Source organism: Pteropus medius, unplaced genomic scaffold, assembly GCF_902729225.1.
Source record: "Pteropus medius unplaced genomic scaffold, Ma_sr-lr_union100, whole genome shotgun sequence".
Taxonomy (NCBI): domain Eukaryota; kingdom Metazoa; phylum Chordata; class Mammalia; order Chiroptera; family Pteropodidae; genus Pteropus; species Pteropus medius.
In genome coordinates, this window is record NW_024340696.1 from 19,423,338 (window position 1) to 19,449,199 (window position 25,862).

Consider the following 25,862-nt stretch of genomic DNA (forward strand, 5'->3'; position numbering starts at 1 on the left):
AACCATTGTTCTAGCCAAACTAAACACACCCCCACTATCTCATCTATATATTTTGCTTGGCCATTTCGTCTTTCTGGAAAGTTCTTCCCCATCTCTGCCTGTAAAAATCCTTCAAAGCTCCATTACCTGACTCTGCCAGGCAGAAGTTCACCCTCTTCCTCGATACCCCATAACACCTGAAACCTCTTTTAAAAGGCCTTCTCCCAAGTCACCTTATACTGCAGTTACTTGTAAGTATGTCTTCTCTCTGCTACTAGACTATAAGCTACGTGAAAGCAGGTACTGGGTCCAAGTCATCTTTTCATCCCCATTAACACTCACATCCTAAGTAACACGTAATTGGAGACCAGCGAACATCTAAGAGAATAAATCAGCAGGCCTAAGTAAATTTGGAAGAATAAGCAAAAAGACATATCTGATTGCCCTTTATTGACCCTATGACATTTAAAGGCTGCTTGATGTGGAAACACTCACACTAAAATTCCTGAAGGAACAAGGTTTACAGAACTGCTTACGTCACCCTTCATCCCTCTGGTCACTTAAGTTGCTCAAGTTCAAGTGCTGACACAGTGGTCCTGATAAATGCAGCATGGCCTGGTCCCTGAGAGGCTTGTTAAATCATAAAGTCAGAGACTGGCTACTTGCCTCAGAAGTGACCACTAATGGTCCTGGACAGCATATTGCCAAAACAGACCTCATAGGAGAAAGAGGGCAATGTTTCCAGAGAGACGAAGGGGCAGGAGGCCAAAGAAATCTGGATGCCCTCTTGCCCTCTTCATTTCTGAATCCTGCTCGGCAAGCCCCAGATCTCTGCCTTGGCGCATGCCTGGGCTGGGAGATGACAAGCCCTTATTCTTTGTAAAAAAATAATTGTGTGTTCTGAAATGACACCTCTATTATGATTTCCAAATTGACATCTCTGTTTTAAAGCGGAGGCATCCAAGCCTCCCCATTTCACACACTAGTAATTATCGTTTAAGTTATCCAACGATAGGTACTCATCTGATCGCTGCAGGGTCCCCCCCCCAGTTTAGGGGTGCACTTGTGGCACATGATGCAATTGCCAGCAGAGCCTGGCAGGCAATTCCTGCCCCTGCTAAGAGACAGACCAAGGCAAGGTGGCACTGCTAAAAGGCTAACCTCAGGTAAAAACCAAATACACTACAGAAAGAACTCACAGCACCCACTGTGTGGACTGGCTTTATTTTACTATCATCAAGCATAAACAATTCATGGGGCTCAAAACAATGCCTTTTCATTAGAAAGGCTTTAAAATATCTATTAAAAAAGGCTTTAAAATAAAATAATAGCATTAATGTATCCCTCAATACCTCTGTGTGGTAAGCTACAGTTGGTAAAACATCAGAGCACATCATAATCACAGACACCAAACGGGAAGATATTGGAAACAGAATTCATACACGATATGCAACTGTGTATCTAAAGGAACAAAAGTCTCGCCTGAAAAGTCAGCCAGATCCCTTTGGGAATATCTGAACCTCTGCTAATTGTTTGGTGGGTGGTTATTTATTTATTTTAATTTTTTCAGAGTAACAATGATGTTGTTTATTTAAAATGTTTATATACGTATAAAATAAGACAATTATAGCACAAAACCAGACACCTTCGACCAAATCACAACCTCTCCTTGGAGCCCTCTTCACTCTAAGCCTCTTCTTCCATATTCTCCTTCCTGAGATGGAAGATGCCCCAAGGGTCAGCACAAAGCACTCCCAGCTCAGGTCTCTCTGCCCCTTTCTCTTGGAGTGCAGGACCACCACCCTCAACTCCTGTTCTAAAAGATTTTCCCCATTAGGAAGTTCATTTTAAAACTCTAAGCCAAAAGGAATGATTGTGGGAGAGAAGAGGACAGTCTTCATTTGGAAGATACATCCCTTTCCTGCTCCAGTCCCTGGCAAGGGGTTCTAGAAAAGGCTGGCTGTGGGTTTCAGAGGAGTCCATTGGAAAACTGAGGCCCTGCTTTACCAAGGGCAGCTCCTACAAAGGCCAGGACCCAGGCTTGCTCTCTGTGACTGCACGAACCAAGGGAGGCTGTTTGGGTTCAAGGAGCATACATGCCTAACCCCATTACAGGGAAGACTCTTGGCCAGGAAAACTGATGAGTTGCACATATAGAAGCTTGAGTGAGAGACGGTAGTTTTGGGGTAATTTAGACAAATTAAGTTAGTATAGCAGAAGCTCTGAAGTAGCAGAAGCTTCTCCCTTGGACTACTGATTGAACACAGGAACCAGAGATGAGCATGAAGTCAGACTAAACCTTAGAAGGATGCAGGCTGGTCTCCTCACGCAGGCCTTGGTACTGGCCAGGACAGACTCTTACAGGCCCTGAAAAGGCAGAAGCCACTGTAAGGAGGAACGGGAGACGAGCAGGGGAAAAAGCAACAACTAGATCATTTTTGGCATTTTAACATGAAGACAATGAAAGCAGTAACAATAACAAAGCAAAAAAAAAGAAAGAAAGAAAGAAAAAAAGATAATGTTTAACGTTTAACTGTCTCATCTACCCAAGTCTCACTCTGAAGTTCTATCCCCATCTTCCCCATAAGCACCATTGAACTACAAAATGTATTTTAAAGCACCCAAACCAGTACAGACCCATTGGAAACCAAGAGCCCCGGCCAAAGCTGTCACCTCTCTTGGGTCCAAGTAAGATGAGGGTTCCGGGAAAAGCACCTCGTAACTCATGCAGAGCAGCACGACACCAGGGACGAACTTGGGCTAAGGGCACTTGGCAGGGAGTTGGGTGGCAGTCAGTATTTGCACTGACACGCGAGGAAGGGGGACTTCTTTATAATCTCAACTGTTTGGTACCACAGCGAAGCAAACGTGACTAGAGAGCTTGATTAGCAGAACTAGAACTCAGAAACAGACTGGGTCATTCCAGTCTGAATCCAGCAGAATCCAGCCGGGAGGGGGTTGGGGGGTGGGGGGGAGATAAGGATAGAAGCACAAAGGTGATAAAGGCTGGAACAGAAGGGCTGGTCCTTCTTTGCAAGGACACCAGAATGCACTTTTTTGCTGCTGGCTGATTAATCTCTAATGGCGGGTGCTGGCGAGGTAGCCCCAGCTCCACGGGAACCTTAAAGTCAGTTCTCAAACCAGATACACTGTCCCTACAACTGCCCACCCCCCAAGTCCCTACTGGTTCCACGATCACCTGATTTTCACTTGGACTTCTTTATAACTAAAATAGATATAAATGGCTAAACACAGAACCTAGAGCCCCCACCAGGGGGGGAAAGGGCAGATTCTATTAATGTCACAGCTAAGAGGGTGGTTAATTTTAATACAACTGTAAAATGACTGGTTGGTACTATGCTTAGCTCTTGTATATCCTCAACGTATTACACGCTACATTTATAAAACTTTATTCTATAATAAAAACTCACTTTTGTCAGCATTTGAATTCAAAGGCCTAAGGTGATCTAAATGGACATGTTTGCTCTGTCTCTGAATCCATTTTCTCTGGAAGAACTGGGAGGTCTGCTCATAGACCAACGACTTTTTTTTTTTTTTACTAGGAATTTACATCAGAGGCTTTTCATCTAAAGATGGGTATATCAATGATAACAAGTTCCACAGCTAGTTCTGATACCACATGCACGTATACCCTCACAAACAGCAGCTATGATATACAGGTTTAACCTTTAATTAAGAACTAATGCATCCTAAATGATTGATTTCCTCCAAAATTAAGAAAATATTTATAGAATTCAATAATCCCAAATTCTCAGCTAATTTTATTCAGAATAATAGATAATTTCAAAATATCTATTTCTAGAACCACTAGTTCTACAAAGAATATATTGGTAGAATCATTTATTGCTTCAATAACCTGTATACTTCCTCTTAGACGATTTTTCACATTCACATTCCTGATCTGAAATTTTAAAAACCATTGACGAAGACCACTTGCTCTTAAGTTAAAGGCTACTCACACTGGTATGTTGCAAACACTATATAATATGAAGCAAAACCTTAGGGCCAACATCAAGAGGGCAAAGAGTTAGTAAGTGAAGCCTTACAAAAATGAGAAAAAAGGAATGCACAGTGGGCTGGGGCATTTATTAACCGGAGGCAAAGAGGCGGCCTTCCTGACTCATGTCTGTTCAAGTAATGAGGTTTCTGCAGTCTACAGAAATAGACAAGAGGACAGACTCCAGCTAGGCCCTCAAACAATCCACTATTAGACCTTGAGCTAATACAAAACTCTAAGTACAATGGCTTTTCTTATATCCTGGGTTCATTCTGAACTGCTTCTCTTAGTGACCTTTGACTTTGATTCACCTCTGGGAGTATACTACTTGCCCTTTCATTCTGATCTTGACTTCAGCAATCTTAATTCCTTTTGGACTCAGCATTTGACTCCACTGGAATAATTTCTCGACCATTTCTCTCTGTCTAGACAACATGAAATTGTTATAAATGACACCTAAAGCTCAATTAGTAGAGAAACTGCAATTTCCACTCTCCTCCCCCGTTCCCCAAAAGAATGGCACATTAACATCCTCCAGCATGTCAATCAATAGTACCCTGAAGATTAACTCTGTGGAGCCTGGAAGCCAGTGAATTCCCAGCTTGCTAAATATTTACATGCATTTCCCCTCTCTATTATAAATAGAAGGTAAAATGTCTTCTTTTCGCTAGCACTAATGGTTACAATCTCAGAGATCTGAATGCCTGCTGAATCGATACCTGGGTAAAAAGTTCCCCAGTTTGATTTAAGGGAATCACAGACAAAAGCAAAAATACAAGGCAAAAGAGGAGAGAAGCAATGTGAGAAAGGCATGATTCAAGATCACTAGAACCAGGCAGTACTATTATAACTGTTGAAAGAAAAAGATGGTTGGAAGCCACTGCCAGTTCCTTGTGAGATGTAATATTAAAGAAACAGCAAAATCAAGGACAGCAAATTATGAAATAACTTATCAATGGTTTTAAATGGGAGGAGATTCCCCCTAGGGGACATATGGCAATGTCTGGAGACATTTTTGGTTGCAGCAACTGCGTGAGGGGAATGCATCTCTATCTAGTAGGTAAAGGCCAAGGATGCTGCTAAACCTCCTACAATGCAGAGGACAGCCTCCCACAATAAAGAATAATCCAGCCCCAAATGTTAAAAGTACTGATGCTGAGAAACCTTCTACTATATCTTAATGATCTGCGACTAACCAAGAGAAATTCTGAATAACTAATTTATGAAACAAGTCAGTGCTTTAGCTTTAGAAAAGACTGCAATTTAAATTCATCATCTTGTGTCACTTACTAGCTGTGTGACCTTGGGCAAATTCATTACCCTCAGCATCCAAATTTAAGGGAAAATCCCTCTTTCACAAGGTTGTTATGATTAAGTAAGAACATATGTAGAGTAGCCAGCACGAAATCCAATAAACTGCAATTATTTTTTTCTTCCTTAAATTACAACTCCCAAAGTATATACAGGGAACATGATGTGCCCTGGACACCCAAGTCACCATGCCTAAAAAGGTAGTTTCTTAGAAAGAAAGACATGTGTTGAAGGATGAGTACTGTAAAGGCATAAACATGGGCATCCGCACCTTAAGAATCACATGAGCCTCACTCAAATGAAACAAGGGTAATCAGTCATCTATCCACCAATCTGTCTATTGGTCTAGCCAACCATTGATTCAAATCATAAATATTTACTGAGTGTCTACTCTGGGGTATACATTTGTATGTAAAATAGATATGGTCCCTATAATAGCTAGTCTCCAAAGCTGGACCCCAAAGAACCATAATTGCTAGTGTTGTTGCCTTGTGTGGTCCTCTCCCAAATTTAATATAGACCAGCCTGTTACTTGCTTTAACCAAGAGAACATGGCAAGCTGTGCCTGTTCTGGGCCTAGCCTTAAAGAGAACTGACAGCTTCTGTTTCTTCCCTCTTGGAACTGTCACTTTTGGAGGCCCTAAGCTGCTAAGTAAAAAGTGTGGCTTCTCTGCTGGAGAAGCCACATGAAGAGAGGAGTCCCTGCGACTACATGAAGAGGGAAAGAGGCCTAGCTGTCTCAACTGAGCCTCCAAATGACTCTAGTGAGACCCCAAGCAAGACCAGCAGAACTTGCCAACAGAGCACAGTCTACCCAAAAAACAATGAAAGATAATAAAACTGTTATTTTAAGTCATTAAGTTTTGTTACGTGGTTTGTTATGCATCAGTAGATGAACAAAATAGTTCCTGATCTTGTAGCTCTCTTGAGATAGTCACAACAGCAGCATTAGAAATAAGTCCATGAAGTTAGCTTACTAGCCTATAGTAATCACATCTGTACTCAAAGGAATCTTGGCTATCAAAGCAAAACACCACACAAGACATCTGGAAACAAACCTTTAACAATTTCATATGTAGTTTATGAAATGATGGATAATGCCAAGGGGCCTCAGTACACCAGAGATTTGGGGGAAGGAGGTGGTGGTATTGTTAAAGAGTTCCTAAGTGGTCTAAAACCTTCTCTAACTTAGTGTGTATCAAAATCACCTGGAAACCCTTGTTGTAAATGAAGACTGTATGTCCCACACTCCAAGTTTCTGATTCAGCAGATCTGGGGTGAGCCTAGAAACTTGAATTTCTAACAAGTTCCCAGGAGATACTGATGCTCCTGGTCTGGGAACCATACTTTGAGAACCACTGACCAAAGATCTCAAAATAAACACATGCTGATATATTTACTCTTTCTGACCTTATCACATCCAAAATAGTACCATTTAAGAGAGCTGTCAAATTTAGTGAATCTATGGGGGACTAAAAATTCAGCAGCTCTATTAGGATATTACAGCAATGGTCTTTTGCCTTCGAGGAGCTAACAGAAAAATCAACCCAATCTCTGCCTCAATTCTTTCTGAGAACTCCTAAGAGACAAGTATTAAAAGGAATCAGACAGGGGACGTAGAGTACAGCATAGGGAACACAGTAGTATCCTAATGGCTATATGTAGAGCCAGATGGGTGACAGAGTAATTAGGGGGGATCATTTCATAAACTATGTAAATATATAACCAATGTACGTATACCTGAAACTAATTTTTAAAAATCAAATTAAAAAAAAAAAAGGGAATCAGAAAAGCATGCAGAGAAGAGTGCTGAACTTCTAGGAAAACACTAGATTTAAAAAGTTTAAAGAAAAAAAAGCATTCCTTCTTGTTTAAATTTTAAAAGGGTTATATCTGCTGAAAAGGAAATTAAGAAAACAATCCTATTTACAACAGCATCAAAAAGAATAAAATATTTAGTAATAAATTTTACCAAAGAAGTGACACAAATAAATGGAAAGACATCCCACGTTCACGGATTGGAAAACTGTATTGTTAAAATGTCAATAATACCAAAAGCAACCTACAGATCACATGCAATCCCTATCAAAATCCAAAGGGCATTTTTTTGCAGAAAGAGGAAAAATATCCTAAAACTCATATGAAACCTCAAAAGACCCCAAAGAGCCAAAATATTGAGAAAAAAAGAACAAAGCTAGAGATGTGGCCCTTCCTGATCTCAAAACATGTTACAAAGCTGTTACAGTAATCACAACAGTATGGTACTGGCATAAACACAGGCGTATAGACCAATGGAACAGAATAGAGAGCTTGCATATAAACACTTGCATATATGGTCAAATGATCTTTGTCAAGGGTGCCAAGACTACATAATAGGGAAAGGAGTCTCTCCAACAAACAGTGCTGAGAAACTGGCTATTCACATGCAAAAGATGAATATGGGTCCTTTTCAAGCCATATTAAAAAACTGACTTAAAATAAATTAAAGACCTAAATGTAAGACCTGAAACTCTAAAACTCCTAGAAGAAAATATAGGGGAATAGCTTTATGACATTGGAATGGACAATAATTTCTTATGTATGACATCAAAAGCACAGGCAACAAAAGCAAAAACAGACAAAAGACTGCACCAACTTAAAAAACTTATATAAAGCAAACAATAGAGAAAAGGCAATCTATAGGAGAAAATATTTGCAAACTACCAGATAAAGGGTTAATATCCAGAATAAAGAACACCTACAATTTAATAACAACAACAACAACGAGCAAAGGACTGCTATGAAAAACTGTAGAAGTTTCTCAAACAATTAAAAACAGAACTACCATATATGATCCAGCAACCTCATTTCTGAGTGTATATCCAAAAGAACTGAAAATAGGATCTCAATGAGATTATTTGTACACTGATGTTCACTGCAGAATTATTCGTAATAGCCAAGATGTAGAAGCAACCTAAATGTTCACTGACAGATGAATGGACAAAGAGAATGTGGTATATACATACAATGGAATATTATTCAGCCTTTAAAAAGAAGAAAATCCTGTCACATGCTACAACATGGATGAACCTTAAGGACATCACACTAAGTGAAATAAGCCAGTCACAAAAATACATACTACATGATTCCACTTGAAGTATCGAAAATAATGAAACTCACAGAAAAAGGAAAAAGAACGGTGGTTGCCAGGGGATGGAGAGAAGAGGGAAATGAAGAATTGTTCAATGAGTACAGTATTTCACATGCAAAAAGCGAAAGTTCTAGAGATCTGCTGTACAACTATATGCATATATTTAATATTGTACATTTAAAAATTGTTAAGAGGGTAAATTTGTGTTTTGTGTTTTTTTTATCATAATAAGGAAGAAAAAACCAAAATGGATTACAATTGCCACCAGAAGAAAGAAAAATTTAAAAGCCAGCTTGCTGAGGTGAAGTGATCCAAGGAACAGCAGGAAGATAGAGGAAAACTGAGAAACATATGTGAACATGTGTATGGTAGGAAAAAAGTAAAAGAGACAAAAAGATTGACACCCATACCCTCTGATGCAACGGAAGAAGAGGGCACAATGTTAACAAGCTGCAATTCTCCTTCTATGACAAGGTCATACTTTCAGCCTTTGATTCCTTTATTATTACAAATTTCTATCCTGCTCTAACTTGATTTTTAATTTTCTGGCAGGTGACACCCAAATCAAGCAGCCTTTTCACCAGAACCCATGCCTCTGTCCAGGGCGTTCTGCTCACAGGGAGAGAGGTGCAGATATTCTCCAAGATTTTACATAGCCCATCATTAGGGAAGGTTGCTTTCATACTGCATAACCTGACATAACAGAGATCTGCTCAGCCAGCAAAAAGCTTGGCACCCCCACTTTCCCTCTTTGGAAACAGAGGAGGAGTTTATTAATTGTTGCTATTAAAAAGTCAGGCAGCTTCTCAGGTGAGGGGGCTGTCAGCATGTCAGCCTACAGCAGCAGCAGACCCCCTTGTGGATGAATTAGGCACGATGGGCAGGTAGCAGAGAGGGTACTGCAATGTCCAGTGCCTCCCCCTGGTGGAGCCCAGTGTTTGCTTGAGCTAATGGAATGATAACCAATACAAAATTGGAATTAAGTAGGAAATATAAATGAGTGAAGTCACCCCAGTACAGACTAAGGCACACAGAAGGACCATGCCTTGACTAAAAGGGTAATAACTACGCAACTCCTGCTGATTGTTATTATGTGCGAGTACAAGCCAGATCTAATTTTTTCAATAGAATCCAGAAATCTGGATTTTTGTGATGGAAAGAACACAAATCCAGGGCCAAACACAAATCCAGGGTTTGTTTTGTGAGGGCCAAACAAACATAGCTGAAAGTTATTTTGCAATCTCTGGGTTAATGTAACAGGTCCACATGCTAAAGCCAAATTTGCACACGTGAACACATTGTCAGATGTGCTCCCAAGAAGGAGCAGAAGTAAGATGTACTGGATTCTCCTTCTCCCCATAAATATGTAAGAAATCCAAGGGATGAAGAGGAGCTACCTGCACAGCTCTAATGGGCTGGGACCGATTACAATAAACAAAAGATATTATGCAAACAAAACCCCATACACCTGGTGTTATTGTCTTAGCAAAACCTCCAACGCACCCTTAGAACAAATACAGTAAATAAGGTGATCTGAAGGGGAAAGAATAAGTACATGGGAAATTGCTCTCCATGTATTTGCAACACACATATAGATCCCACTGAAGTCTCTGTAGCACTCCAACACTGAGCTGACAAAAGCGATTACATCTTTTCAAGTTCTTAGTGTGTATACAAAGCACACAGCCTGCAATACACCATTCAGCCCCCAGAGAGAAGGATGATGGGGGATAATTTAGATCAGCCTAACAGACGTTAATTTGACCTGCAGTGGGGGAAGGGTTGCCTGTCAAGCACACTGCCTGGAGGACCTCAAGGAGCACATCCTCCCCAGCTTACTAACAATTCCCAAGACAGATATAGAGTAAGGTTAAAAAACCTTGCTTCCGGGCAGATAGCAGAAGAAATAAGACTCTATGCACTTATGCCTGCTCTCACCTGTCAAAATAACCTTACAAGAGCCAATACTAGAGCATCTAGTCCACAGTACAGAGAGAAGACAACTGTAAAAGCCCCATACCTAGCTCTTCCGGGCCCTCATTATCATAACACCTTCTATTACTAGAGCACCTGACTCTATCAAATCACGCTCATAAAGCAGAGATTGGCAAACCACTGCCTGTCAGCCAAATCTGGCCTGCTGCCTATTTTTGTACAGCCTACGAACTAAGAATGATTTTTATATTTTTAAATAGCTGAAAAACATCAAAAGAAGACACGTGAAAATTATACGAAAATCGCTTTTGTGTCCATAAATAAAGTTTTACTGGAACACAGCCACACTCATTCACTTACATATAGTCCATGGCTGCTTTCATGCTAGAACAAAGGTTCAGTAGTTGCAACAGAGACAGTATGGCCTGCAAAGCTTAAAATATTTACTACCTTGCTCTTCACAGAAAAAGACTGCCAAACTCTGAAAGAGAGGATATAACCAGGGATCATACTCAAAATTAAAACAGGCTCAAATAACGAGTGACCAGTTGAGCAGCAAAGGTGAAAAAGATTAACTACAATGGTACCTCTCTTCCACTCTATCCTCGCCCTCCCTGCCAAAGAGAGAAAAGGGTTTTTAACTACCCCTAAAGACAAGTCAAATATCTAAATGTTACTGCATTATGATGGGGCAAGGGATGCCTGGATTCTCCCAATCATTTAACAAGACCAAGAAGACTACAGGGCCCAAAGCCAGTAAGTAGTGAATGCCACAGGTGGAACCAAGGTTATGTCTCCCTCATACAAGGCTATGGAGAAGAAAAGTATGTGACACCTCTAGGTGGCAAATATTTAGAATTGTTAAAACAAAAGTCCTTCTCAATCCTGAGGAGCAGGTTCCTAAAAAACCCAGTGAGAGAAGAATTTTCTATGGAAAAACTTCAGACCTTATGGGAGAAGGAAAAAAAAGCATTAGGAGTCCCGATCTATGAACTTACAAATATCTATGAAATTATGTTCACTAAAAGAGAAAATAGAAAATGTCATTTTATACATTTTAAATGAGTAATAATAAATAGTATATAATTAAATTTTATTTACCATTAACAATCTTGATAATCTGTGGCCCCAGCAAATTAGAACCTGTAAAAATTCATCCTCCTTTAGAAACACTACAAGTATACAAAGATGCTGCAGCATTGTTTGTGAAAGCAAACAGAAACAATCCAGAGTCTACCAAGAGGGAACTGATTAAATTAATTACAGTGCATCCAATTGTTGGAATACTATGCCATTGTTCAAAGTTCTATATGTATCAACATGGAAAAATGTCCATATATTAAGTGAAATATGTAAATGATGGAACTGTACACTTAGTATGATCCCATTTTCACAAAAAAAGAAAAACTATCTTCATTTGCATTAAAAAAAAATCTAGTGTTAACACAAATTAAGTGGTTAGTACTGCAGAGGACACTCACTTTCTATGTCATTCATTTCTGTAATGTCTGGATTCTTACAAATGAATTTGTATTAGTTCTATAAGGAGAAAAAACAGGCACCTCAAATTTTCCATTTATGATCCCCTGCTCACTATAAATTTTTCAGCCTTTCCCTTCCTCAAAGTTTTAACAGCATGCCATCATGGCTGGGGGTGGGGGAGGCAGATAGCAGGGATTTGTTGTATATAAGAAAGCTAAGAGACTTCATTTCTTTATTTATTTAGCAATTCTTCACCTAAACATTTAAGGACTATCTAATTCTGACATAATCATGGACTCCCGCCTTCTGGTTTTCACTGCGATCTCAAGATACAAATTCATCTAAAAAGTGTGTAATGTTGGCCTAACTTTAATTTACCACATTTATTAGAGCCTCTTCAGTTTATTCTCAATCAGAAGCCACAGTGATCCTTTTAAAATATAAGATCATACTTCTCCACTTCTGATGGCTTCCCAAATCACTCAAAGTAAGAAGTAAAATCCCTTAAATGGCTTAGAAGGTCATGCATAATCTGGTCCCCATTACCTCTCTAACTTCATCGTCTATCACCTCATCCTTCGCTGTGCTCCAGCCAAGCATCTCATGGATTTTGCATTTGCCCTTCTCTCTGTCTAGAATACCCTTGCCCCCATTACCTACAGTTTACTCCCTTATTTCCTTGAGGTCTCTGCTCCAATGTCATTTTATTAGACATCCTCTGATGACCCCGTTTAACACTGCAAACTTCCACCCCAGCACCCCCTACATTTTAAAAGTTTTCTCCACAGAATTTATCACCACCTGACATTCTAGATATTTTATTTATTTTTTATTGTCTTTCTCCCATTAGAATGAAAGATTTATTGCTCGTCCTTAGTTTCTGGTACGTAGTAGGTGCTTAGTACATATTTGTTAACTGAATGAATGAACACACTGACCAATCAGTTATTTCTTCACCAGCCCAATTCTCAGGATTTTAAGAGCCACACTCACACAAGGGGCAGCCCTTGTACATACTGCTCAGCTCCTTCCTCTAAGGCCTGGGTTTATCTTTCCTCAGCTTCCCTTACCTCTGCTAAAACAGCTGCTTAGTTCCACCATCAGCTCTGTCTCTCTTTGATTTCTCAAATACCTGGTTCTCTCTTTTTCCAGAAGGAACAAGTCATGATTTGCCCATACCATAAATTAAAATTTCTTGGTTGAGGATTCTTCTCTATTCTTGGTCCTCCAATGCCAAACTTCTGAGTAGGAACTCAAAAGTTAGGAAGAGTTTATTGTAACTTGAATTCCAAAGACAATAATTCCACCAGTTTTTTTAGGGACATAATTAGCGGTAAAGCAAAACTCTCTTAATATAAGAATCTAAACTCATCTCAAAACTAAAAAAAGATTACTCTAATAATGCATGGACCTCAAAACAAAAAAAGAAGATACCCACTTTCTCAAACCCAAAAACCCTACTTCCAAATTCAGTGAAAGCCTTCCACAGAAACTACAAGAAACATAAAGCACCAATGGGAAACATTCACATTCACATTTAATTTGGTTTATTCACATCTAATTTGGACTTTAGCAAGACTTTATTAAGACCAAGTATGCCATCATTCAGACTGCGAAGAGTCTTCAAGGAAAAAAGCAAAACAACAGCACTGACTGGCAGAGACATTATATCACAGAGATGTCAAGCCAAAGACCTACAAAATGGTCTCAAGAGAAAGCTGTATATGATGCCAGTGCACTCAAGGAGCATGTAGGCCCTGAGTCATCGTCAGTGGGAGCCAATATGAAGGAGAGCTGACCAAGTGCATGAGATTTATCACAGGTTCAGGACAACCAACACACAAGTCAGAAACATGGCACGACGGTGAAACATCAGAGGAATAAATTCCAGGAAACTTGAGCTCAAGTTATAGAAGGTGTCTTCCACGTACAACTCTAGGCAATGCCACCTCATTTATTCAACAAGTATGTACTGAGCCAACAACTCTATAAGACTAAAGGGTATTTTTTTTTCTTTTTTATTGGAAAAGCCAAAAGGTTTACACTGTATACTGGGTCACAAGGGATATAATTTCAATTCCATTTTTTTCAACTAAAGTTTACTGAGCACCTAGTATGTGCCAGGTAGTAGTCTAGGTACAGTAGGGATACTGACATAATCACTGCCTTCAGAGAGTTCACTGGCAGAAAGGGAAACAAATAATTTTCTGTCATGGGTGCAATATTAGAAAGCAGGAAATATCTATTTCTAGTATATAAGCAGCAAAGAAGAAGTGATCACTTGGGGCAGTTAGGGAAGATTTCCCAAAGGAAAGGTGATAGCTGTGCTAAATTTTGAATAATAAATTTCATATACTCTCAATCCAAAGAAACTGGGAGAGATTTTAGATAGAAAAACCCTTTAGACCCAGTTAGGTCAGTGGTACAAAAGAACTACTCAAGTTGGACCCTTCTCGGTATTATAATAAAGCTGAAAAGACAAACTTTCCTAATTTCTGGGTTGCCTTCTCCCTCTTGTGGACCTATGACTAGCCCTGCAAACATATCCATTTATTTCCCCCTATCAATGATGTTTCTGCTGAAAGTTCCATAGAGAATTCTCATGTGACTAGTGCTGAAGGATCAAACAAGTTAGCTGACCCATGAAGTCTCAAGAGGCTTCAGAGTGCTCTACTCCAAAGCAATCCCCTCACAACAGTGTAAAAGAAATACTTTAGAAATCTAATGAGGACTTCCAACTCTAACCTTTAATTATCTGGGCCAAATTGCATGCTATAACCATACATGTCTTCTCCAATCTTCATCTATCATAAGGAAAAGTAAGGATCAAAAGACATCAGTTCTAAGAACATACTCAATCGTACTAAATACTTCAGACCTAAGGCCTTGTTACCTATCTGGAGAAGGAGTAGAGAAACAATTTAGTTGGCGAAGATTTAGCCCAATTTTGATCTCCCACATGTTGGGATTTTAACAGTGAACTTCCCTAACTGAGATTACTTTAGAAGGACTAATCATACAGCTCTATGGAAAAATAACTAAAACAGTGTTTCTCTTATATCCCTAAATACTGCGTTGGTTACATTTCTACCCAGAGACAGTAATTACAAATGATCTTTGAGACCCCCAATTTCTTACAAAGGACCTGACTGAAGAGCCCCTCAGTTAATGATTACTGGAGCAACTGAAGTTTTGATGGAGAAGTTGCTGTATGAAGGCACTAATTTCAAACCAAGTGTAGGAAAGAGTGGCCCCTTTAGGACCCAGGGATTCAAGTCCCCTCTTTGCTACAAGAGCCTCTTGAAAGTCATTTCTTGTCTCTGCATCTAAGTTTTCTCACCTGTAAAAAAAAAAAGAGGCTGTATTTTAAGCTCTAGGCTTTCTCCAGTTTTAAGATGCCATTTAAAAGTTTCTTCTTCCTAATACCAGCCTTTCAAGGCCACTCCTGCTTCAAGCCACACACCTTGATCTTCTCTTGCTTGATCCTAGGCTATTGAACCCAAAAAGAAGTTTCTTGTGGTGAAGCAAAGGGCCTGCCACCCAAGTTATAAATTGTAAGTTGGAGTCAGACTACACAGAGCTCACCCTCCAGTGCCCGCACAGAAAAAGAAACAAACTGTGTACCTGTTATTATCAGCAACATAGGTCTACACTGATATACACACTAGTGCTTAATACTCTCACTATGTGCAAACTCTATCAATTATATCAGCGGCACCGAGGGTCAAAACATGTCTCTTTAGTCTCTCTCCCACTTACAGAGAATAAACCGTCTCCCTTCAAGCAGACCTGCATATAGCAGGAACACTTTCTTTTCTTCTCTACTCAATCTAGCCTGGTGGCAGCAGCAGCCCAACACTGACACCTGCTGGGGAAATCCAAGTAAGGGCTGGCTTGTCAGCTAGGGAATGCTGGCCCCTTTAGAAGGTGGTAGAAAATGCAGATTAACACCTGTCAGTACTAGGGATTTACACTAGAATGCAGCCACTCAATTATGAGGAAGTGGCGGCCTTCTTTAAAAAGGTGTGCACTTAGAATATTTTACGATATACCTCATTTTTGAGTAAAATGTCAGCCTTCATGGTTTGTCTAAAAGTGACTCCATAAATAATATAACTACTGTATTAATATACAATTTTACAATAACCATGCACTATTTGTACATTTTAAGATAAAAAAAGCATTTATGAAAACTGTTTACAGCAAGATGACAAGGGACTTTTTTCTCACCATACATTTTTAAATACTAGAACTTTATTTAAACCACAGACACAGTATTTTTTATCTACATAAATTTTTGGTAGATTCTTAATAGTTTCTGGATTTTAAATGGCTTTCTTTTTTAAGAAGTGATTATTAATATTTTAGTTACATGTGGCTATTTACATTTAAATTAAAATTTAAAAATGTGAATGTAGTTCCTGTCGCACTAGCTGCATTTCAAATGCTCAGATAGCCACATGTGTGGCTAGTGGCTATCATACAGAGTCCCAGACTCCAAATGTAAGGCAAAATATCCCATACCGGACAGCACGGATATAGAATATGTCATCGCTGTAGAAAGTTTTACTGGACAGCATTTCTTTAGAGAAACATATTGGAGTATTTTCAGACAAAAGTATATGATATCTAGGTGGGGGGATTAGATAGAGAATATAAATGAAAAAAGGCTGGCCAAGTATTGATAAATTTTGAATCAAGTAGTAAGTATATGACAGTTAACACATACTTTTCTCTTCATTCTTATATGTTTAAAGATATCCATAATAAAAAGTTAGAAGAAAAATAAATAAAAATGATTCTCTAAAAATGAGGTTACACAGTATACCATGGAGGGCAGCTAGGAAAAATCTTTAATCATGCAGACCAGAGTTCAAATCCCCACTTGGTGACCTTTAACAAAACACCTAACTTTCCTCAGCTTCACTTTCTTTAACTGTAAGGTGGGAAACTTAATACCTGCCTTGCAGAGTTGTGGGAATTAGAAATAATTAATGCAAAGCAAGAACACAGTATCTAACACATAGTAAGCCCTCAGAAATTGGTATCTCTATTATCAAACATTTGCTTTAAACCACTCAGGTATCTCTCAGAACAACAATGAAGAGGTCCTGCTAGAACAGGACAAAGGCCGATGACAAGCCACTGGTGCTAAGGAAACAGGCACTGGCAGGATTTTAGAGTAGTAATTGAAGGCAGTCCCTTCATAGCTACCTTTAAGAAGCTTTTTGAAGGCCTATTATGTAAGTCAGGCACTGTGCTTGCTACCTTCTCATCTCTTTTGACGAAGAGGAAGCACAGAGTCTGAGGCTCCAGATGTTAAGACAAAATATTCCAAAGTCAGGAATTTAGATGTTATCCAGAACTGGTCTCAATCACATGCATAGCAACAACCTCTATTACTTTATCTTTCACGTCCAACCAAGTTTCCCTTTGTTCCCCTTAGCAACTGTCCTAGGTAATCACCTACTATCTTGCATACATCATGCCCTTTCCTCCCTTAGTATGTGCTCTTCTCCTAAAGTAAAAAGTTCTCTTCCTCTCTAAACTACCCATTTTTCAAGACTTGATTTTGTAAAGCCTTTTTTGATGATACTTCCCTTTTCCTGAAATTATACTACATTTAATCTCAGTACCATACAATAAAGCATTCAATCATCTACATTTTTTAACATAATTTCATGTAAATAAGTCTTGCCTCTACAGTAACACTGTTTACTCCCAGTGGGCAAAGGCCAAGTACTGAGACTTCTGTGTTCCCCACAGTGCCTAGCACAGTTCTGGAACAATTGTAACCATTTAACAAATATTTATTAACTGGGTAACTCTCTGAAGCATCCTCTTAAAATAACAAGTACATTATGTGCACAATCCATATTCTCTCCCTTGCTAGAAGCTTATGTCAAATTTCAGTTGCTCCAATAGAGGATGCAATGCAGAGCAATATGCTGTTTGGATCCAAGAGGCATATTCTGGGAGTTGGTGATTACGCTAGATTCAACCTTTACAGAATTACAGAAAGAAGTCCCTAATAAATAAAGATAGATGTGCAGCACACAGCCATACGTGGAACATGTGCTGGGCGACTGACGACACCCACTCTGTTTCTTCCATGAAAGAGTTGACTGGGATGCCGATCTGAGTATGGAGAGGCGTTCCTTCTATGAATTATTCTTCTTCTCTACCCCAAGGTAAATGTCCATCTGGAATATCTACTCAAAAAATCTTAACTAAGCAACTAACCTGCTGTCAAAAATATATATATATCTAAAAAAATATGAACTTTCCTTGATATACATATGTACTATTTTCTTTTCTCCTTGTCAGGCTGCAACGTTCCAAAAGATAAGATTTAAGAGGTGAACACAAAGTGACACAAGAACCAATACACTAACCTGTCCCAAGCAGGGCTCTCTTTCACTACTAATTTATAGGTACACTGGGACATTTTCCTATATCACAGTAACTAGTCCTGAACATACAACCCTTTCAGAAGGTCAAAAGGCAGGGCAGAGGAAGTCAATGGTTCTACCTCCTTATGCCTCTCTAATCTCATTTATACTCTCTCCTTTAAGGCTAAAGGTCACCTGAGTTTAACCAGAAAAGAAGCTAACAGATCCGACTGACTCATTCTGCTAGGCCCTATCGTCTCTCTGCCACCAGAACAAGGTTTTCCATGAAGATGCGATGGAAGCTAGGTAGGTCCAAACCAAATGCGTGGGTCCCAAACACTCCAGATCCAGCCACGACATCTATAGGACTGAAGGAAAAGACCTAAGGAGGAAAGTGAGGGATGCCGGAGGAGACAGGAAAGCACCTGCTTACCTCCTGAGTGAATCTTCCTCAGCACTTTCCTCAGGCATATCCTGATGTAAGGCCTCCTGTGATACAGTTCCAGATCTGCTGGATTGGGTGTAAATTCTTTCCCAGTGGCCTGTCTCCTGGTTGAAGGCCACTCCCACAGTTCTCTCCTCCTGCGGACTAGTAGAGCTGCTCAACTCCAGCCTGCTGGAGCTGGGTGTTTGGCCCTCAGTCCGCTCGAGAGGTGGCAACTGGCTGCCACTCGATGGCATGCCCTCAAAGGTACTGGGGACCTGCCAGGATGAACTGGCCTCACCAGAGGAGTAGTTAGGTGTGGTTCTTTCCCAGCGCAGGGTATCGTTGTTAAAGGTCAGGAGATTGTGGCAAGCACGGCAGCGATTCAGGTGGCCGCGGGACAGGTTGGAGTTGTTCTCACTGCTGTGTGGGGTGGGCTGATGGGAGGGGCCTGGCCTCTCAGGTTCAATGTTATTGTTGAGCATTTCCTGGGCCTGTTGGGTCTGGGGGGCTTCCCCATTCAGGCTCTGGTCCAGCTCCTGAAGCCGGTCATACTCCAAAAAGAAGCGTCTCAGGTCACACTGAAGCTCATGGCGAATGCTGCCTGAGTTGTTTTGGCTGGAGCCATTCCCTCCATCTGACTCAGTTGCCAACCCTGAAGCGGGAAAACCTCTCCCTTCTGTAGCTGAAGTGTACACAGATGCTTGAGAGCCACCTTCCTGCTGTCTCAGCACGGACAGCAAACTCACGGACGAGGCACTGGTCCTGGGCGGGGGCATGGATTCTGCCTCAGAGCGGGAGTTCAGACTGAGAACTGTCCGGGTCCACTCAGATCCTGTCAGCCCAGGAGCTATTTCTCGGTGATACCTAGAAGGGTGGCTAGACAAAGGGCCTCCCAAAGAGCGACGGGTGGGACCCAGACTGAGGTTGCGGAGGGTGTTGCCGGCAGTGCTGCTCTGGACTGTACTGAAGGCAGACGGCCGGTTCAGGAGGCCCTGGTCCTGCTGCGCTGACGAGGCCTGCTCCGGGGGATGGAAGGGCTCGGTCTGTACAAAAGAAAAGGAAGGGGTAGTAGCCCTGGCAGAAGCAGGGGGAACACTGTCCTGGTGTGGCAAGAGGGAAGGAACTCGAGTGCCAGAGCAGCGGCTGCAAAGGCACAGGATCCCAAGGTGCTGGCAGCACTCAGCTGTGGGGTAACTGACCCGCTGTCGGAGCCTGATGTAAGCGGAAGTCCTGGGGCGTTCCATGGAGGGCTGAGGGGGAGGCGGTGGGGGTGAGGGGGTAGCAGAATCTTGCACTGTGCTTTGCTCTCCCACCTGGATGCCAGAGGAGCGGGAGGACAGCATGTGCAGGAAATTGTGGAGGAGAGGTGTCCGGCGAACTGGCTGTGATTGCAGGAGGGCACGCTGACGGTAGTGGGATAATTCTGTTCCGTCTATGGGAATCTCTGGTTCGTCATCACCCTGCAACGTGGACCAAGGTGGGGCGGGAGGTAGAGCAAGGAAGTTAAGTAGAACCTCCAGGTAAATCAAAGAAAAACTACTGATATCATCCAAGGAAAACAATTTTCACAGATAAGCAACAAGTCTAGCCCTGAAGCACTGAGAACTGTGGCTTCAGATTCAGAATCATCATATGGCATTAAATTATTCATTTCCAATTAGCAACATTTCTGAATAAGTACATCTGGCAAACCAATTCTCTTATAAAAGGCATCTCCATGACATGGAGGCAGTGAGGGAAAGCAAAATGTTAACCAGCCAGAGGCACATGAATGACAAGCTATCCAGCAGTGCCTGTTTACTTCTAATGAGGCAATCACTCTGGGGTTTCAAAACTGACTCCCTTGTCAAGATTATGGCTGTAACTTTGAATACACAGTCTGAAGCTAATTTTGAATCTGGACTGGGAAGAAACACTTGTGCACTGAAAATTAAAGTCCAATATAATCAAAATTAGAACACTGGTTTAGAAAATAACCCACAGTTTAGATGGAGTTGGAACTGCTGACTAACATACCTGCTGATTAGAGGGGTTAACGATTGCTGTGAGTAAGTAGTGTCCAAGAGGATCAAATCTCACCAGACTGAAAAGAGAAGAGACACATATACACATAGAGAGAGTATGTTAACTGAGAAGAGGACACCTGTATTCAAATTTATAGCAATCTTTACTGGTAATTGTGGGATTATCCAGATATCCACTTCATTCTAGAGACTTCCAAAACTTTCAAACAGATTAAAATAGTAAAGCTCAACACTTTTTGTTACCTCCTCAGACTTGCCAGAATAAGGGAATTTGTATCACAAAAATAATTTCAAAAAATATCTAGCTTCCATCCCAGGAACATTAAACACACATTTGCTCATATCTAAGAGCTCATCATAACAGTAAAGCATAGAATGCTCCCATCCTCTGCCACAAGTTCAGCTCTTCCCTCACGTAGCAACTACACTGGCAAGAGGCACAAGTTCTGGTGACAATGAACAGTCTCAGCATCAAGCAACATAGCTGATAGCTGAGACTAGAAAATTAGCTTACATCCAACTGCAAAACCAAGAGAACCAAAGGAAAACAATGCAATAACTTGAATTCAGGCAATGTGTGTTTTGATCTGGAAGGCTAAGTAAATATCAACTGGCGGATTTGATGCATACTTAAATCTCCATCTTCCAGTTTGGTAAACACAGATAACCAAGGAGGAGCAATTGCTCATCAAGCTACCCACCACCTAAAGACTTTTCAGGTTTTTCAAAGAAGGGGCTCTACCTCAAACCCAGATAGTTTTGAACCTAAAAAAGATTCTAACAACTCCAGTCTACAGACCAGAAGATGAGGCCAACAATGAACAGATAAAATGAACAAAATGAATTGCTTCCCAGATGACTGGCCAGTTGCTTAAAAAGGAGGAGCCATAGGAATAAAAACCTGCCCTGATCAGGAATAACAATCTGTCTCCTGAGATAATAGCAAGTGTAAATGATCTCTGCCACACCAGTCCTATGCCAGACATCGCTGGTGGGCACAGCACTCACCGGACCCGTTCCATCTCGCTAGCTGTCTTCACCACAGCAAAGGGCTCCCGTCGACTCCAATCCCAGAAGTGGATCTCATTGGCAGTAGCAATCAGCAGGAGCTGAGCCGTAGGGTGGAAAGCCAAAGAGGCAATAGCATTGTTGCTATCTGTGAACCAGCTTTCACTGCCACCCTATGAATAAACCAATCCCAAAAATTATCAGGTCACAAGCTACCAGCAAACTGGGATATTGACTTCAAGAAAGATCCTTTAAGGTAAAATGACTACTGTAGGGCCTACTTTAAATATGTCCTCTGCAAAACAATGTAGAAAATTAGTGATCTGACAGTGTCACCAATTTATCAGAAAAAATATTACAGTTCTCCAACTCATCTACAATCTACAAGCAATAAGCATCAGCACAGTTCCTGTTTCTGAAGCCTGGGAAAACTTGGTACATGATATGGTGCAAAACAACCCACTAGCCAGTCACCAGGACAAGGAGCATACTGCTCTGACAATCATGATCAGAGTACAGTACAATCCCTGCTCTAAGACAACAAAAATCCATCCTGAACACATCTTAGAGCCTCCTGTGCTATGTCACAATGGGCAGATGAAAGAATAGGTATATAGGGCAGCAGTCCCCAACCTTTTTGGCACCAGGGACTGGGGCTCCTATGAGAATCTAATGCTTGACGATCTGAGCTGGAGCTGAGGTGATGATGCTAGCGCTGGGGAGCGACTGCAAATACAGATGAAGCTTCACTGGCTCACCCACTCACCTCCTGCTGTGCGGCCCCGTTCCTAACAGGCCACAAACTGGTTCCAGTCCCTGGCCCAGAGGTTAGGGACCCCTGAAATAGGGTGCTCATCATAGAATGGAAGACTATGAGCTAGGCTTGCTATCAATTAAGGGGACAATGACACCACTTACTCATATATAGCCCTAAGAACCTGGCTAGTCTCTCTTCCAGAGTTAAGAACCCAATGGTAAATGAATCTCTACACTAAGAATACAAAGAAAAGGAAATACTTACGTGTAAATCCCAAATCCTAACCTCCCCATCTAGGCATCCAGAAGCAATGAGGCCTGAGATGGTGGGATGAAAAGTGACACACCATGGAGTGCGACGGTGTCCAATCAGAGAATGAACACACTTGCCAGTCTTCACCTCCGTAATGTAGATATTATGGTTCACGTGGGTAGAGGCTAAAAGAGTCCTAGGGAATCAAAGGGCAGGAGGTGAATGTGAAGTCCTGGGAGGGCAACAAACTTTATCAGCTTTGAACAACAGAGTAAACTGGTACTGTCCCAATACCAGCATGAAAAAAAAAAAACTACACCTTGGTCATTATAAACAACAGATATAGTCTAATCTTTAAAAGCTTTTGGCTTCCCCACACTGTCCCCAAATGACAATCATCCTCTTCGGAGAACATTTTTTCTAGCTCGGAAAACTATCACACCACTGGTGGCCTGCATTGCACAGGCAAAGAATCGTTATCGAGAAACTTCCCAAGTTTTGATCCTCGACAGTCATAGTTCCCTTCACTTACTCCCATTGTATTTACAGTTAGCACTGCTCATCTACTTTCTCTCCCTTTCTGATACATTGGGAAAGCTCTGTTCATTGACTTGGAAGATCAAGGTAGGCCAAATATACAGAAAGCAATGATATCACAAGTCTTAGTTAAGTTACAGATAAGTACCGGTACCTGTCTGGGCTGAAGGCCAGCAAGAAAGTAGAGCGTGGACTATCCGGCAGTTCTACTCTCTGGGAAACAAACAAAAAAAGTTAAAATTCATTATTCATAAACCATGGCCCACTCTATCTCAAAAGCACATAAACCATTCTAGATTAGTATTCACAGTGTAAGTTTGGACACTGTGAATACTATAGACTAGTGGTTAACAGAGAGTTTACCTCATCTACCGCCCCCACCCCACTCCGCCACTCTCTGTCTATTGTCCAGTGGTTAACAGAGCGGGGTGGGGGAAGATAGGGTAAAAAGGGTCAAATATGTGGTGACAGAAAGAATTCTAACTATGGGCAGTGAACACACAATGCAATATATATGTGCCTTACTGTTGAATTGTACACTTGAAACTTACTGGATATCATAAACCAATGTTACCATAATTTTTAAAAAAAACCTGGACATAATGATCAAGCTACAAATTGAGAGATAAATCTAAATTACCTTTATGAAAAACATCTAACTCTAAAAGAAAGATATTTGTATTCCATAAATTCTTCCAGATTTGTTTTAAAAAGTAAATAACTCTCTAAGTTAGAGAGTGTATCAGTTCTCCTACACAAAATAAGTTATACCCCAACTTTATGTCATTAACCCAATCTAACACCCTATTCTATTGTCACCCCTACAAACCTATGTCAAAAATAACCATTTTTCTTACCTTGCCCTCCCATTTCATCCACCGGGTTTTATCTTCCACCAACTCCTGCAGAAGCCGCTGGGCTCCAAAGGCCCGAGTGCCCCGTTCTCGACCCCAGAGTATCCGGACAGCGTTCTTCTCTGGAACAACCTTCATGGCGCTCAGTAGCCACTGTCACACCAGGCACAGGAAGAGAAGGAGCAAGCAAGAGCTCCACACGCTGAAGCAGCTAAAATGAAGCCATTCAGGTCCTTGTAAGGTGTCTTCATGGAAATCTAAGGTATAGACATCAGTGTTAAAGAACGTGTATTCTACAATCAGAGAAGCTTCCCACTGCAAATACGAGTCTAGCGAAGATGAAAGTATTCTTTTCATATTTAATGACACTTTCTCAGAAAAGACCCTTCTAGAACTTTTCTTCCAAAAATATTTCATCCTTAAATTCCTCTCATATCCTCTATAGCTCAGCTTCATATAGAAAAGTTATTGTTATTATTTTATCAGGCAGGAAGAACTTTTGCTACTAATAAAAAAGTCTAAAAACCTGTCAAAAACAAAGCAAACACCAGCCCTCCCATTCCACGCCACACTGCTTCCCTAGTCACTGACACCTCTCCTTATCACTCGAGCAGCCTTCAGACTAAAGGACAGGTTACTGATTTTAAAAGGCTATTACTTGAGGTAGGTTCTTATTCTATCTCCTATCTAAAAGCAAGTGCCTAAGGACTACGTTGGGGCACCTTTCTCACTCTTTCTCTCGCCTCCACTAAAGTTCCAGAGTAGAGGATAGAAGAGGAAAGAAAAAAATATTTTTAGTTCCTTTATCTCATCTACCACAAGCCTTAAGGATATAAAACTGTCACAAAATAAAACTACTAAAATGTCAACAAGTAGCAAAATATACACATGTACAATTGAAGAACTGTGGCTCCTCTATACAATAGAATACACAGCCCAATAAAATGGCATTTCAAAAGAATATGTATGTAAATATTATTCATTGCAGTACTGTTTCTTTAATGCTATTATAAAATATTTCAAATATACAGACAACTTTTAAAAATAGTAGAATAAACACACACTAGTCACCATTTGAACTCAAGAATTGTTAATATTTTATCAAATTTGCTTTATCTATGTCCACAAATAGAGATATGTCTATATATGGGGTTTAATTTTTTTTTTCTGAGCAATTTCAGCAGGCATCCAAACAGTCTAACCCTATCTACCCCACTATGCACCTCCTAGGATTAAGGGCTTCATAACCACAATATCATTATCACACCTATTATCCTCCAGTACTCAGTCCTCATTTGAATTTCCAACTGTCCAAAAAGTGTCTTTAATAGCTGGCTTTTTAAAAAAGCATGCCAAAATTCACTCAAGACTCAAGCAATGACTTTGGGTTATATCTCTTTAGTCTCTTTTATTCTAGAATGGCCTCCAAGTTTTGCTTTGGTTGGTTTTGCTTCTTTATTGATTTATTTACAACACAAGCTTTTCAAAAACACTGGGACAGCTGACTTGCAGAATGTCTTGCATTCTAGTTTTGTCTAATTGTTTCTTCACAGTGCCATTTAGCTTGCCTCTCTATTCCTTGTATTTCCTGTAAACAGAAGGTTAGGTCTAAAATACTGATTAGATTCAGGTTAACTGTTTTCTGGCAGAATGCTTCATAGGTGATGTTATCTATGTACCTCATGATGCAGTACATCAGGTGGCATATATTCTCAGACTGTCCCACTTAGCAGGACTTGGTAACTTATGTAATCAC

The 25,862-nt window shown here is 40.6% G+C and overlaps 1 protein-coding gene across 9 annotated transcripts in view; it reads right to left on the reverse strand.

Moving 5' to 3' along the window:
* Window positions 1-25,862, reverse strand: part of AMBRA1 (autophagy and beclin 1 regulator 1) — a 148,118-nt gene that overhangs the window by 99,486 nt on the left and 22,770 nt on the right. For 4 of the 9 annotated variants that reach the window (XM_039868376.1, XM_039868394.1, XM_039868357.1 and 1 more), the window contains 6 exons: window positions 24,110-24,363; window positions 23,407-23,465; window positions 22,728-22,911; window positions 21,707-21,879; window positions 20,691-20,757; window positions 18,681-20,134 (listed from right to left, as the gene is read on the reverse strand). In XM_039868376.1, coding sequence (XP_039724310.1) covers window positions 18,681-20,134; window positions 20,691-20,757; window positions 21,707-21,879; window positions 22,728-22,911; window positions 23,407-23,465; window positions 24,110-24,244 — 2,072 coding nt within the window. In that variant the 5' untranslated portion in view covers window positions 24,245-24,363. The remainder of the gene's footprint in view (window positions 1-18,680; window positions 20,135-20,690; window positions 20,758-21,706; window positions 21,880-22,727; window positions 22,912-23,406; window positions 23,466-24,109; window positions 24,364-25,862) is intronic. The other 5 variants (XM_039868425.1, XM_039868409.1, XM_039868402.1 and 2 more) reach the window with 2 other exon arrangements.